A 16,499-nucleotide genomic window follows, 5' to 3' on the forward strand; every position below is an offset into this window, starting at 1 on the left:
TTGGGATGGGTGAATTTCACCTTGGAGACAAGTTAATCTCTTAATATTGAGACACTTCATCTGATTCCTTTCTTTGTTGCTTCCTGTTATTTAGCCTTGCAGGATTTCTCAAAGCACTATCTGGAGTGTTTTGTCTCAAGAATAGCAACAAAGCTCGGGTGGCTTTTTATTTTTTTTTCCCCCTTCAGTTGCTGCCTGCACAGTCCAGGCAAAGTTTCAGCAGTTTAAACTAAAGAACATCAGAAGCTGTTGTTACTAAGAATGTCGTGGATGGGTGTGTGTCTGGACGTGCTGTTTTCGCTCTTCTGTACAAAGACTGTCCCAGACAGATGAGCCGGAGGGATCTTGGGAATGAATGCCATCGTTGAGTGTCTTCTTCCATACTTCTGTTGTTTGTCATTGCATCTGCTTAAGGTGCCTTGAACATAACCAGATTGCTGATTTACACACTTTATTTTTTGCTGAATTTTAGAACCTCTTGTTCAGATACAACAGCTGGATTGTCTTAAGGTGAAATGCGTGTTTCCCAGTGGTGGGTTTGCTCAGACTTCATTGAGACTTCCTATATTCCTATATATAAGTATATATATTATATAAGTATATATATAATATATATATAAGTATATATTATATATATATATATATATATATATATATATATATGTAAGTATTGTAGGTAGTGGTTAATACATCAGCATTAAACAGAAGCTTTAATCTGAAATTGACGTGGTCAACCCCTAATGGAGAAGTCCTCAAAACAAACAGAACTTGTTAAGACATTTCATGAAATCTAACATGCTGGAACTTAACCCCAGTTGATTGATCAGATGTTGTGATGACCAGCACTGCTTCAGGACTCTAATTTAGGCAGCTTATCGATATTTAAGACAGACTAGATTTTACTGATGTGGCCAGTGGGGGCCAATAGAGAGGATAGTTATTGGGAGTGTTTGAGTTGTGTATTCATATCTGGAGGCAAGACTGAACCAGAATTCCTGACTGAAGTTAGACATTTAAAGTTAATGTTCTGTGTGTTGCTGGTAATATTTTAGGACAGCCTATGGTTTTTCTTGTTTCAGTGCTAGCTGTGTGTGTCTGGATGTGATAATAACACAATAGCTTAATTTTTTCTGCGCTGTTGTGAAATGGTTTCAGCTGGGGCTGTGTTACCTAGATTTATTCTTTTTGGCTCAGTATTTATTGATAACTGTAAGGTATGCCCTGTTTTGGTTTCTGAAGGAAAAAAAAGTATCTTAGCTTTGTTCCTGTAAACTTAGTATAGAATGGAACTTCGTGTGTGTGAGGGGCCAGAAAGAGGAAAAACTACATTACAGGTGGCTTTTTCTGAGAGCTTGTGATTAAGGTTTGAACATGAGTTATTACATGCTTTGAAATTAAACCACTGTAGCTGTGGTCCAGTTTGCTGATGGCATAAACTGCTCCTTAAGTGCTCAGGACAAAAAAAGCAGGAGCCGCAGTGTATTTAAATTGAAGTCTACAGATTTTTTTTTCCTGCAAATTTTAGTACTGTGTTATTATTAAGTATTTTATATTCATTGCAGTGCAGGAGCCAGACCTTTATGTGTATGTGATTGACTGGAAATAAACAAAATTAGCCTTAAATGATATCGTAATCTTAATGATCTTAAAACTTTAGTCTCGTTAGAATGAATAAGTGCGTGTGGTTTGAGTTGTGTGCAGGACTCTGATAGGGCCTACTAACGCTGCCTCTTTTGTTAAGATTGAATGGTTGGGTTGGGACTTTCTCTTGTAGTTTAATACTCTGTTTTTTGTTAATGCTTAACTTCAATGACAAGTTGACTTGAGTAGCCTTCCCACCCCCAGTCCTAGGGACTTAACTTCCCTAATCCTCTCAGCTGGAAGGTTAGTGTTGATGCTGGCCTGTCCTTTCCTGCTGTGTAAATTCGGTGCAGGTCTAGGATTGTTAAGTATTTTCTGGCTAAAATGTGAAGACAACATTAAAAATAAGCACATTCAATTCTATTTTTCTGTTTATAAAGCTGTGAGCAAATGCTTCATTTGAAATCTGATTTTTCATTAGAGGTAGAGGAAGAAACATATACTTCTAATTGTTACACTATGATTTGAAGATTTGCTGTCACTTAAATAGATGAATGGTAGTTATGTAGAACCTGACTGATTTTTTGCATCCAGAAATGAGTTTTACACAAACTTTCCATGCTAAATGCCATTCCTTCTCTACTTTACGAACACCTTTGATATGCTGTTGTACTGAGGGCAGTCTTCTGAGTAATGCTTGACTTGGCACCATGAGTCCGGTTTGGTGTATGAACTATCACAATTGGGAGTTCACTAATAGTGTGCTGCCTGATCTGTGTAGCGCTGTTGAGTGAGCTCACTTACAACTCCCTTATTAGTTTAGCAGTGTTCAATCAGTCAAAACTCACATGGCTTGATCTCTGAAAGAATTTTGGCTGTGCCCGTGCAGAAGTCACATGTCTAGCTTAGTGATTGGTGCAGGTTATTAGCAACAGGTTACAGGTTCTTTTAGATTGCTGATGATATTTCAATATCTGCAGAGTATGTGAGGTTAACCAAGAATAATGCGAAGTGTGTGCGAAGAACTAAGAGCCTGGTCCCAAGTGCACTAGGTTATAAAATGAGCTCTGCAGAGATTACTAAGTTTCTCTATCAGCATAGCGGGGTGTGTGAGGCTTTCCCAGTAGAGCTGTCAGTATAGAAGACGAAGACAGGCCCAGCGTCTTGACAGATCCCGTGAGCCAGCAATGTCCTATCTTGTCTACAATGGTACCCTCCCCTATATTCTCTCTCTCATAAACCACTTCAGACTATTTCTTATTCTACAAGTGGAGCTTGAGTTGTACTAGTCATTGCATACTTTTATTCTGACTGGTATAAAATTGTCGAGCTTTGCTTTTAAAGGTGTGGGATAAAAAAAGTTCAGAGTGCATGCTCAGTGAAGAGTGGTCATGCCTTTGAGACAGTAGCTTCTGGGATGGAGGTGTGTTTTGATATTACAGTGACCAAAGTTCACCAAAGGATGGCATTTTGTCAATAAGATGACAGAATTTTGGCCAGGGTGGCAGGTAAGCAGTTCGGTGCCACCCAGTCCCCATCCCTGCATTGTTCTTAGAGTCAGTACATCGGGTTCTGCTATGGTGTGGGCACCTGAGGTTGCCTGGGGAACTACTGTGGATCACAGAACTTGGCCATGGAGTCTCCATTTCACTCCAAATTCCATATAATGGCACACCTGTTACACTCTGCTCTTATACCTCTGCTGTATATCATGCAATTGTTACACGTATGTGAAGGAGCTTGTAGAATGGCCATAACTTCAGTAGATGTCAATGGAGGACTCAGTCAGCATTACTGACTTCACTTCAAGAGTCTGCTTTATTGTTTCTGTGTCAGAGTAAAGCTGAATCTTTTTTTAATATATAATCAGTTTCTGCCAATCTGGGTTTAGTCAGACTTTCCAGTGGAGCGTAGTAGTTGCTGAATTGCATGTAGTTATGGATGAATGAAGCTTAGCGAGTCTGGGGGAAAAATTATGCAAATAAAACTAAATCATTGTTTTAAATGACTGGTTTAAAAACATGTAAAAATAAACAGTACCATTTCAGAATGTGTTAATTAGGAAAAAAGAAAATTGGCAAAGGAAAGGAGAAATTTTAGTTCAAATTTACCTATTTGCTTCATGGTATAACTAGAAATGTGCATAACGTGCAAGGGATGTTCATTGTATTGAGAATTTATATTTTGTGACCAAGTGGTCAGGCACTGGAACAGTCTGCCCAGGGCAGTAATTGTGGCACTGAACTTGCTGGAGTTCAAGAAGAGTCTGGACAATGCTCTCAGACATATGGTCTGATTTTTGGGTGGTCCTTTGTGGAGCCAGGAGTTGGACTTGGTTTTATCCTTATGAGTCTTTTCCAACTTGGATTATTGTATGATTCTTTCAAGTGGCTGAAAGTACTGTTTCTGTTGACATCTCTAAGAAGATTCACTTTACAATGAGAAATCTTTTAGTAATTTAACTTATCCTTAACTTGAATTACTGCTATTACTGCTTTAAATAATTAGTCTGAACATCAGTTGTTTGGTTTTTCTTCCCCAAGTGGTTTCATTCACAAAAAATCCTAAGGTCTATACGAATGTTTCAGCTGATGCCAGATTATTTGCATGACAATTAAAACCTTAGTCGGAGGAAGATATGTTAAATAATGTTCTCAGAGATGATTGCTTCGAGTTGATTTTTATGTACTATTTTTGGTATTTTTTTTTCCCTGCTTTGCTTCCTTTTTTCCTTTTTCTAACAGGCAGTTGTGCCAGGACAATTATGTGAGCACTTGCTTAGCAGAAAAGCTTAGCATGCAATAGAAGAAATTATAGGGCTTGGAATCACTTGAATTAAATCAGTTTAACTTGTGGGAAGTTATACTTGTTTTTGTTGGTTTTGGTCAGTTTAAGTTGATACGTTTTTATTAATATTCAGTCTTCATAAAAATGAGGAATGAAGCCCTGAGCAGATGACCAGAAATTATGGAACTGAAAATAAAGTTGCGCAGTAGCTTTTCATAATAGTGCAGTAGTTAGGCTGAAACTTTTATTCATTTATTTATTTACTTCTTTTTGGTAATGCAGTGATGCATGTCAATGTGGAGGAGTGATAATACATTAATACACAGGGGAATATTACATTTGCCAGGAACGAGACTTTCGTAGAGGTGGTCAGTCTGAATATCTCATAGACACAAATTGCTTTTTGGATTTTATGAAAGCTGAAGGAGACCAAATTGATAATGGAGCCTTTTCCCTTGTAGAACGAATAGCCAAATTCATGAAGAAGTGTTAATGCCTAATCTGAGCCAAAACTAGTGAAATATTATGTACATCTAGTGTTAAACGCAAACATTGCATTGTAGTATTGGAGGAGTAAGGTTGTGCAGCAAGTGTAACAATTAATATTAAACATCTATACAAATATTGCTTTAATGTTCAGATGATGATTTAGATGCTGGAAAAGCTTTTTGAAGTAGCTGTTTGTTTAATGTCTACTTTTCTTGAGGTGTGTTTGAATGAGGGATTGCAATTCTGGTCTTGTAAGAGCTGATGAACAAGTTTGTTTCCTATTTTACTGAAAACATTCTTTTTGGTATACTTAGTGATTTGTCACTTTCAGATATAAAAGGTGGGAGAATAATATACACGACTTAAAGGAAAGTTGTCAGTATGTCCGTATAAAGTTAATGCTACCAGTAACATTTAGAGCTACTTTAATACAAATTTAAATAGGGTAGTTTTTACATCTCGGAAGTATGTAAGCTGCAAGGGTACTAAGTTCTTAATAGTTAAAATTTGGCTATTGAAATACTCAGAATTACTGCTCTGAAAATAAGGCTGTGCTTGAACATGAGTGTCACAAATACATACTGATCATCAAAAACTGCCTGGATGTTGGTGTATATAGCTGCTATAATCAAAGAAGGCAGTTACTGATTTCATAATATTATTATACCTTCATCTCTGTGTTTCTCTTGAAACTCTCTTGCTTGCTTGTCTGAGCTCTCAAAACCTTGAAATATGGGGAATTGACTTGAGTACTGTCCTTGTGCTTGAAGTTTGACTGGTAACTATTTGTTTAGTTTGAAAAGATGATCTTGAAAGGTTCCTTTGAACCTAAAACATACAAATAGCCTCAATTCACAGAACTGTAGTGCTTTTGCCAAAGAAGTTGAGCTGTCATTTTTCCTCTAAACCATCCTGTATTGCTAGTGAGAAGTCATCTCAAAGGTATCTATATGATGCTGCTGAGCTCAGAATGTGATAAAGCTTTCTTACTTAGGTGAATGTTCTGTGTAAAGTCAACTGATAGAGAAGATGGTGCCTCATAGAAATTTGCAACAGTGCAAGAGAAAAGTAATTTACCAATATCAGTAATAACTCAGAATTAATACAAGTTGGTCTGGGATGTCAGGCTTAATTTTTTTTTTTCCTTTGTGTGCATCATGTTTTCTACTCAGATAAGAATGAAATATATGTGTTGTTTCTGTCAGTAACATTATCTAATTGTCTTTATTAGTCCTGTTACAACCCAGGGATCACAAACACAGCAACTGCAGAAGCATTATGGCATTACCTCACCTATCAGTTTAGCTGCCCCCAAGGAGTTTGACTGCATGCTTACCCAGAAATTGATTGAAACCCTTAAACCCTACGGTGTTTTTGAAGAGGAAGAAGAACTGCAGCGCAGGTGAGTAAACACAGTTGCACTAGTTTTCTCTTATCTCAACATTCACATGGTTTACAACTGAACCCCAAGCATGTTTGCATTCTTTCAAATGCTTTTTTAAAAGCTTCCTGATATACTGAATTTATTTTCTACCCTCAAGAGGAGTGTGTTAGAACATAGAGATTAAAATAGCTTTTAAATGTAGGAGGCTGGCTTGCATTTTTTCCCATAACTGTTTTGTTCTGATTGCTCTTTTTATTTTTATTACTATTATTTTTTTTTTAAAGTGTTTAGAATCCATTTACCTAAGATGTGTGTAGACCTTGCATACTTGTGTTTCTTCAAAACTGAAATTACTGAAATATCTTTAAGGAGGAAAAAGTGGTGTGACTATTTTAAGAGTGACTTTATTTTAGTCTATTTTAGAGATGAGATCTATAATTAGATCTACAACGTTACTCTGCTCAATTCATCATATAATGTTTATCAAGGTCTTAAAAAAAAAGTATTACTTTGTTCTTATGCTTGTGGTCTGTGATTCTGCTGTTTTTTTTTTTTTCAATAGGATTTTAATTTTGGGAAAACTAAATAACCTGGTAAAGGAATGGATCCGGGAAATCAGTGAAAGCAAGGTATGGACGTATTTTACTTGAAATAATTCAGTCTAAGACTGCTATAGGAAGATACTTTCAATATGTTACCACTTTAAAAAATGATGCATCATAGGAGTGGAGAACTTAAGATTATTTTTTTTTTTAAGCTGTTTTTGTTTAGAGAATGTTTAGAATTCTATTCATTCTGTATGCTGCTCTTAGCAAATGGGCATTTAGATAAGTACAAGGTTATTTAAAAGGACGTTATGAAAGAACAAAGCACATTATGTACAAATTGTTCCTTGGAAACAAAATAGAGACTGGATCTTGACTGGTTTTAAGATCTGAAAACTACTTGATGTTCATCCAACATAAATTATAAAATTGTTTTCAATTTCTTCTTGTTTTTGTTGTGTTAATACCAGTGAGTTGTAACATAATGCGTCCTGTTCTGAAATGATAACTGTCTTAGGCCACTGTGAAGCTGTGGCTTCAAAACTTTTTAAGCATGAAAATCTAGGAACTCGTAATATTTTTATGATAGTAAATATAACTAATTTTATTGCAAAATAAACAATTCTCACAAACACAAACTTACCTTAAAGAATGTAATCTTGATGTCTGTGAATGAAAGTAATTTAATATGCATTGATAGTGTAAATAATATTTTTCTGTTGCTTTAAATTAAAATGTCATGATTTTGAAGTCAGCTTAAAGCGCGTGAACATTAAGAAAGGTGAGTTCAGCATCTGTAATTTTTTAAACCTCTTGAAGTGTACAACTCCTGAGATGATTACCAAGACTGAAGCAGTAATGTTTAGCATAGTTGCAATGTTACAAATAAGTTTCACAAATGCAAAATGATCTTCTCTTTTGATCAGAAACAAAATTAATATAAGGATTGAGCTGCTACTCAAAATAATGTTAACCTGTAATAACATTAATTTTATGTGTATTTTTTCCTTTTATAATACTTGCACCATTATCATTTGCTGGAGTAAAAATAACCAATTTTATTTGCTCTATTTAGAATCTTCCACAGTCTGTAATAGAAAATGTTGGAGGAAAAATTTTTACATTTGGATCCTATAGATTAGGGGTCCATACAAAAGGTAAAATTTGCATTTATTATAAAAACTGTTTTGTGTCTGAGACAGTAACATCTCTCTAAATGTCGTGCTTAAGTGTTAGGGTTTTGTCAACCACTTCTAGTCTTCATTGTAAGTTCAAACATGGATCTATCCATGTTCTTGTGGGTTGGAAAAAGTGGGGCGGGAACGTGTTCGAAATTGCTTGAGAAAAGCCAGAAGGTTGCATACTTGGCTTCTCATGTCTTGTTCATTTTGAAAGTTACTGCAAATATGCCAAAATAAAAGGATATATTCATTGTGTGTTTCATGGCGTGAACTCCCAGTCAACTCTGGGAGCAGCTACAGAAAGAAAACCTAAATTTTGTTATTTGAAGACAAATCTGACTGCTGTTGACATTTTGTGTGTGTGAGATGTGAGTAACCTGCTTGCATCAATGAACCCTTACAGGTGCTGATATTGATGCCCTGTGTGTTGCACCAAGACATGTTGAAAGAAGTGATTTTTTCACATCATTTTATGAAAAACTGAAACAGCAAGAAGAAGTGAAAGATTTGAGGGTATGTGGTCTGCTTAATATGGCTGGCTGAAGTGATAATGTTGAAAAGTGCAAGAGAGTTCCTTAAATAAGTAATTGGAGATTTTCTTTGAAGGCTTGCAGTGGATTTTTAGTTAAACTGTTGCAAAATGTATTAACATATGTGAAATATTTAGTGATTCTTGCAATTTTTTTTGTTTGTTTCATTTACTAGATAGAATAATTTCAAAATCTGGATGATGGAACAAATCTCCTGGTCCTGTCTTGTAAAATTCTTGCTTTATTTTCTTGGTGGAAGGCAAATGTAAAAATATTCCGTCCTGATCTCCTCCAGGCTAATTTATTTGCTTTTCATAAAAGTTTTAAAAACAGTAGCACAATAATATACTTAATGTCATGCATATGTAAATCATTACAGTGATCGATATTTACTAGATATTCTTTCTTTTCCATCAACTGAGCATCTGAAAATTGAGGTTGCATTTTTAGATGCTTGTGCAAGATTGCCATTGTGTAAAGATGAAGATTTCCCTCCTAGGAAAGAAAAAGACAGTAAAAAATAATAATAATTTTATTCTCTATTATACCTGAATGACAAGCCTTCCTAGGTCAGCTACTGGGAGTTTTCATTTTTCATAGTGTGAGGTTAGAGTAAAATGTTAAATGTTCTTTGGTTTAGTCCTACTCTGTCCCAAAATAAACTTGTCTGTTTCTGCAGTGTTCTCTTGCTCTTTGCAAACATCTGGTGGAAATACTGCATGCACTGAAACTACTGTTCTGAATGCTTTGCTGTCTGAAGTTGTCTTTTTGTCATTTTTCATATAATATTGATTGCATACATTTGCATACAATAGAAAATAAGGGGCTTGTTAAAATAAAAATCTTTACAGGTTGTCTTAGAATGTTTAGAGGAAAAGGGAGGAGAAAAAGAAGCTTGATTGTGACCTACGTTGTGGGGAGGAGAAAAAGGTTAGACTTAGAGGTAACATTGCCTGAGCTGGCTGGTATGAATTTGGGTTGTAAGTTAAATCAAGGCATCTTTTGGGCATAGTATATCAGTGTTTAATTCCTAATTGGTGAGAAAAGATGGAGCTAGCAAATAAAAGTGGAAGCCAAGGAAAGCATCTGTATACATAGTATTGCATCATGATCGTTCAGATCTACTGCCCATTGCTTGTTTTTCTCTATAATGAAAATAAAATACAACTCTTTTTTTTTTTTTCCCCTAGGCTGTTGAAGAAGCTTTTGTCCCAGTTATTAAACTATGTTTTGATGGAATAGAGGTAAAGATTTTACATTTTGTTTTGATAGAACGTGGTTAAAGCAAAGATTTCAGCATTTCCTTAAATAATATTCATGAATATAAATTCTGTTGAAGTGACTATACTAAATTCATATTCAAGTAATTGACAGCAGTCCTTGGTTGTGAAACTTAAGTGCACCTTTAAGACCAGCCTTTCTCAACCTGTTAATTGTGTGTGACAATTTCCCTGTTCTTTTTTTTTTTTTTTTTTTTTTTTAGATATATAAATATATTTTTAAACTCTTGCTTACCTGTATTAGTTACTGATCTATAGGGTACCAGTATTAGTATAGTTGAAGAATTAACATTGAATGGAATCTAGCTCATAAATTTCTCCAGTAGGTTTTTTATTATTGGTTATTAGCTGCTCAAACCTCAAACTAAGATTTGCTTTAATACTTTATACTAAAGGAAGGTGTTAAAAATGTGTTGCTGTAGGGAGTTAGTCAGTCCCTTCACCCCATCTCTTCATGCTTTTGTTAAGGTGACCAGAATTACTGCTTCTATCCATTCTGTCTGCAGCCTCATTTTGGAGTGATAAACTTACTTAACCTGATTTTTACTATTTTGGGACATACTGAAGAAAATGTTTTGGTTTTCTTAGTATAAGATACTGTAAATCTTTTCCAGACTGTCTTACAGGCAGCCTGTCACTTTTTCTTCATGACATGACAATAATACATAATAGAAATATGCACATTCATATACGCATTTCCTCAGAGTTTTACCTGAATAAAACTCTTAACTGGTGGGTGTAAGAAGGGTAGTTCACAGAGGGGAAAAAATTCCCATGCTAATTATCTGACATATTACACAGTTTGAAGAGTAACCGTAGTTAGGTGTAGCACTGTGTGCAAGACTCAAGAACTCATTCTCTCCCATAGTCATTTGGATCTCTTCCTGCAATTATAACTGTCCTTAGGGTACTGGCAGTTTCTGAGTCTCTGGAAGATGATGAATCATCTCACAATTCCAGCTTTAGTTTTTTTTTTTGTATTTTCACTGACATTTATGTAAGTTGACACTTAGCTGGGGTACTTATTCCAAATTAGAGATGCACAGAGGTATGTGATAGTATATGGTAAATTAGAATATGATTTTTCATTTATTTCAGACAGCTTATTACTGTCTGTACAGTTGGACACTAGGAACATTCTTTTGGATAACATTTAGTTTATTTAGCTCAAATATCCATACTAAATATTGAAACTTGTCATAGGTTTTTTTGGTTATTTGTATTTTTTTCACTCAAACAAGTGTTTTCTCTCTCTCTCTCTCTTGCTGTAACATTGAAAAGTGAAAACAGGAAGTAAAAGGATTATCTACAATAAGTGTAATAGTATTTAGCTCTGTTCCAGTCATCTGTAAATGATGGGATATGATGGCTTAGATTTATGAATGGAGACTTAACCCATATTTCTGACAGTGCATCAAATAATTCTCTTGAGCAAGCTCATGATAAGAAGTCTTCTTGTATGCAAGTGTTGTTAGGCTATAGTTTCTGATGGTTTTGTTTGTGGCAAGTAAATTGGTATTGGAAGATTAAATAAGAAAGAATATTCTTGACTTTTGCTTCTTCCTGTAGATAAATGATTTCTTTCTTGATTTGGAATATCTTTTTGTTATTTAAGAACTTTTGAGCTGTTAGGCCTTCTAATGGTCATAGTAATTCATTTTGGATTTACTTTCAATGAGAAGCATGATAGATGCTCAGAAATTAGTGCCTTCTATTTTATTATCTTGGCCCATGACATCAGGCGCATATGTTGGTCATCTGGCAGTAGAGGTGGAGCTCTCTGGAGAATATTCAGTTACATTCTGTTGCCATGTGACAGATGGCAGTAGAGGAACAGTCTAACAAAATGGCTTCTGATGTGGTAGTGCTGCAGAAGCAAAAGTGTGAGACTGAATCCTTCCATGTGGGGAAAAGTTGATGGGGCCACATTCTGAATGACCATGCAGATTTTTGAGTGTGGCATGTAGGCTCTTATTCATCATTGGTGAAGATGTCTAGTTGTGTAGTGACTGTATTGAAACATGTTTTGTAACTGAGAGTCTTCTCAGTCAAATAACATTATTGTGCTCTTCATATCTGTTTTAGTTTCCGTGGAAATAAATAGGAGGCATTACTTTTGGAGCAGCTGATGCAGTATTTCCAATTCAAACGGAAACTTCTGCTTTTTTTTTTGCAGTTTGGTGACAATGTCAACTATTTCATTCCATTCTGGCTTACCTTTTCATAACTCACAAAATTCTACTGTGCCAGTATTCTGGAACTAGAAGTGGTATTTACCCCTAGAAGATTTTAACATTAGCAATGGGCATAATTTTAATGAATTGGTCTTAGTATATACTTTACCCTGTTGGAAAAAGGGCTCATAAAATAGATAAAATATCTAATAATGGTTCATTTGATGTTTGTGAGGGGTGTTACTGTGTATTATTTAAATATATCAGTTATACTAGAAAGAGTGCTGTACTTACTGCTAGTCAACTTTATGAAAATGGATTGCAGAAAAGTAAAAGAGCTGTCTAATGTCTTTCTGTTCTGTTTTGTTTGTTTGAAGATTGATATTTTGTTTGCAAGATTAGCGCTGCAAACTATACCTGAGGACTTAGACCTCCGAGATGATAGCCTACTTAAAAATTTAGACATTAGATGCATACGAAGTCTTAATGGTATGTATATGCAATTTTTATATAGACTTTGTCAAATCTTTTTATAAGTTTCCTAGATTGTTGTATTAGATGAGTTACAGACTTAGCTAAAAATGCAGGAACTCCATCTCAGTTGTTTTTTGTTGACCAGATTTTTATGAAGCTTTTCCTTTCAGTTGAATAAATGGTGTCCTGTAGAAACTGATAAGACTGCAAGACTTCAGTGTGTAGTGCTACCTATTTTATGTCTGCATGCTTTAGAAATTCTGTATATTTTAATATGCATAGACCTATATGGAATTACTTCATGGCTAACAGTTGGGGATTTCAAAGTACTACCAGCTTGAGTTGGGAGTCATTAACCAGTTGAATAGTTAACCAGCTTGAGTAACTCTTAAATTTCTGTAACACTACAGCTTAAAAAATACCTGTTTATGGAGGGGAGGATTGAGACTCTGACCAGTATGTAACTTGGCACATGAGGGAGAGGAGCACATGTATCGCTGGTTTCTGTACAGTCTCCAAGTTTGATAATGATATCAAGGGAAAACTGTTCATTTTTGGCAGTGGAGTGCTAGGATGATCACAATTCCCTTTGTTTTGTGAAATTCATCCTTGTGTGGTTTCTACAGTTCTTGTTTGTCTTTTCATGTTTTCCTCCTATTCCTTAGGAGATTAGATAAAACTTCAGGCTTCCAGGTTTTCTGTGCTGCTGTAAAAACAAGATGAAAATTACCAAGTGGCAAAATAATGAAGTTTTCAGATTCAGAACAACAGTTTCAAAGCATCTAAAGTTTGACAAATTTTATGGTGTGAGAGAGGAGAGGAAAAAAAACTTTTTTTTTTCTTTTTTTTTTTTTTTACAGCAAATGTAATAGACTTTTTCTGTTGGCAGGTTGCCGGGTAACCGATGAAATTCTGCATCTAGTACCAAACATTGACAACTTCAGGTTAACACTGAGAGCTATCAAACTGTGGGCAAAACGTAAGCAGTTTTATTCCAAAACTTGTGAAGTTTTCATTAACTCTTAAGGTTGCTGTTAACTCTCTCTTTTTTGTCTCTTTCCTTCTCAATTTACAGGCCACAACATCTATTCCAATATACTAGGTTTCCTTGGCGGTGTGTCCTGGGCTATGCTAGTAGCAAGAACTTGCCAGCTTTATCCAAATGCAATAGCATCAACTCTTGTACATAAATTTTTCTTGGTGTTTTCTAAATGGTATGTTTTTTTTTTTTAAATTTAGTTTACACTAAAATAAAATTGCTTTGTAGACACTAAATTTTAGTCCTGTTTTTATGGTATCTTTTTCAGCTGCTACCAGATTAAGTTAATAGTGATAAGCATTGTTCTTGCTGCCAGAAAGTAGTTAGCTTGGGTTTTTCAGTACAAGTCATTCAACAAGTCTTGTTCTTAAAGTAACTGAAACAAAAATACTTAGTTTTTTATTAATTTTCTTATGTATTTGTTATAAATCAACATTAGACTTCATCCATATATAGGGCTAAATAAGAACAGGCACCAGAAATCTGAAGTCTTTTGACATTCAGATACTGAGATGATGGTGAAGGAAGGTGTACCAGTAACTGGTCTAGGCATGTAACTTAAATACAGTTCGAGAGAACCAATGGCAAGGGTTTTTTTTTTATTAATTTTTTATTATTATTTTAAATTTTTTTAATTTTTTGAATGTGGAAATGTAGGTGTTTGCTTTTGTATTACTGAGATAGTTGCCTTAGAAAGTTGGTTTGTATAACTTAGGGGAACGATGGGAAAGTTCCACGTAGATTTAGAGTGAACTGGATAGACGTGTACTTCGCAGGTTATGAACACTGCTTCTCCTGGCAGAACATCTCTGGAGACTGTATTCTTCAGGAGACATGGACATGTATTTAGAATCACTGTACCAAAATGTACCTTTATTTCAAACAGAGCAGCTTTTCCTTAGTTCTGTAGTTTTACTATTCTGAGTTAATAGGTTCCATAGCCTCTGAGATTACAGCATATTAAGTCTTATACAGAAAAATTGGTTCCTGGCTCTATTTGTTTCTTATACTGCTGTACATCGTACCATGTGCATTCTGTAGAAGCATTAATTTCTAAATACCAATTACCTGATCTCTGCTCTTTATAAGGAAGATCAGCTGTGTTTGTGATGGTAGAGACATCTAGAGCATAAGTGATAATTTTGTGTTCTAGTGTTTCTTTCAGTAGGGTTTCTTTTTGCAATTTGGATTGGAAAAATCTTTCCTATTTAATTATGTATTCCTTTTAATGATGCTACAGAGCAATTGTCGTGCTGCCTGTTGTATTTTGTCTACAGCAGGGCTAGCTTGAAGATGGATTCGGTATCAGTTTTCATTGAGGAGAATTTGTAGTTGTTTGCTTCGGTTACCTAAACTACTTGTCTAAAAGTTCCAAAACAATAGAAATTAATTGTTCTTATGTTCTGGAGAAGCGAATTAAAGCTATGATGTAGTTCAACACTAGAAGTTATATGAAGAGCTACATTTAGTCCAGCTTTGTCTTGAGAAAATGGTGCTTGAGAAGAGAGTTAAGAAGAGTCACATTCAGAAGTATTGTTTGTTGAACATACGTGGTTGTATCCAATAGTCTTATTCAGTGCTACAATCTTTTTGAACAGGGAATGGCCAAATCCAGTGCTATTGAAACAGCCAGAAGAATGCAATCTTAATTTGCCTGTATGGGACCCAAGGGTTAGTGTATTATTTTTTCCCCTATAAGTCACACTGTACAATAAATTCAGTTGCTTGAAGAATAGTAGGTGAACTTCATTTTAGATTTAATAAATGGTTATGTCTTAGTAACCTCTGATTCTCCTGAATACGCAAGAAAGCTTAATTTTGTAAACTTACCACTTGAATGACACTTGCTGAATAATGTATGTCTTTACTACAACTTTTGTAACAGGTGTTCATAAGCATCCAGTATAACTAGATATGCCTTGCAGGAGTGCGTTTTTGAAAAATTACTTATCTTAAAACCATTTTCTGTCAGACTTAAGGTCTGTTAATTTTTGTAATTATAGTGAATTCACTTCAACACAACAATCACAGTTGGGTGGGTTCAGTTACATGTAAGAGTATATCTAAACTTCTCTTCATCTTGAACCAAAGAAGATCATACCTTGATATCATATCATCATAACTTGATGTCTTAAGTTTTTGGTTATAATATTTATAATCTTTGTAGCACCCATATTAAGGGCTTTGGACATTATATCCTTCAGATGGTCAAAGAAACAGCTTGCCACAGACACATAGTAATACTCAAAGATTTCAATATGGGATAGTGTGGATGTATTTAGTGTTGTTTTACCAGTTTTAAATTACTTTCAACTCATCATTTTGGGGGAATAGTGTAAGCACCAGAGGTTGAGTTATGAGACCATTAGTTTTCTAAATCTTTTGTTCTGACAGACAGATGTCCACATTTAAGCAATGTGAGACAAAGAATATTTACTGTTATCAACTGTAACTACTGGGACAGTGAGTTTGAGATCAGTATGTGATACTACTGTATTGTCTGTGTAGCTAGACATAGTGGGATAAGGTTTGAAAGGGCTCTATCTTTACTACCTACAAGACTGCTACCCTAATGCCATTTTAAATGTATTGTGTGTGTGTGCGTGCGTGTGTGTTTTCCCTCCTTTTTTGTTTCCCCATGTACTGTTCAATAAAAAATATATTAATGCAACTGTTGCTTCTCTCAGGATACCTAGAGCCGCAATTTTTAAGCTGGCTCTTTATTTTCCGTAATTCAACAAATAAAGTATAAATATTTTTCACAATGTCTGAAAACAGTCATTCCTATGAAGATGCTCATGTGGTGATGAAGTATCCTTGTTTTGATATAATAACAAGTTAGTTTCTATTAAAGGGAGTGAAATGGTTCTGTTCAGTTGGTATTTCTGGATTTCTGCATCTTATGTGCTGACAGGTTATGGTCCTCCCACGTCACTGGTTCAGAGTAGTGTCCTTTGTCAAACTACTATCCTTGTATTCTAAACTTTTTGTGAACTGTTTGTAAATTTACGTGGTCGACAGACTGAGGTCTCTTA

The 16,499-nt window shown here is 35.1% G+C and overlaps 1 protein-coding gene across 5 annotated transcripts in view; it reads left to right on the top strand.

The window, feature by feature from the left end:
* LOC107315190 (poly(A) polymerase alpha) overlaps positions 1-16,499 on the top strand; it is a 57,077-nt gene that overhangs the window by 21,964 nt on the left and 18,614 nt on the right. For 4 of the 5 annotated variants that reach the window (XM_015865253.2, XM_015865252.2, XM_015865254.2 and 1 more), the window contains exons 2-10: positions 6,089-6,259; positions 6,804-6,870; positions 7,862-7,943; positions 8,371-8,480; positions 9,688-9,741; positions 12,329-12,440; positions 13,315-13,404; positions 13,501-13,639; positions 15,063-15,135. In XM_015865253.2, the coding sequence (XP_015720739.1) occupies positions 6,089-6,259; positions 6,804-6,870; positions 7,862-7,943; positions 8,371-8,480; positions 9,688-9,741; positions 12,329-12,440; positions 13,315-13,404; positions 13,501-13,639; positions 15,063-15,135 (898 nt within the window). Of the gene's footprint in view, positions 1-6,088; positions 6,260-6,803; positions 6,871-7,861; positions 7,944-8,370; positions 8,481-9,687; positions 9,742-12,328; positions 12,441-13,314; positions 13,405-13,500; positions 13,640-15,062; positions 15,136-16,499 lie in introns of those variants that run through there. The other variant, XR_004307496.1, reaches the window with a different exon arrangement.

This window comes from Coturnix japonica, chromosome 5 (genome assembly GCF_001577835.2).
Source record: "Coturnix japonica isolate 7356 chromosome 5, Coturnix japonica 2.1, whole genome shotgun sequence".
Classification (NCBI taxonomy): Eukaryota; Metazoa; Chordata; class Aves; order Galliformes; family Phasianidae; genus Coturnix; species Coturnix japonica.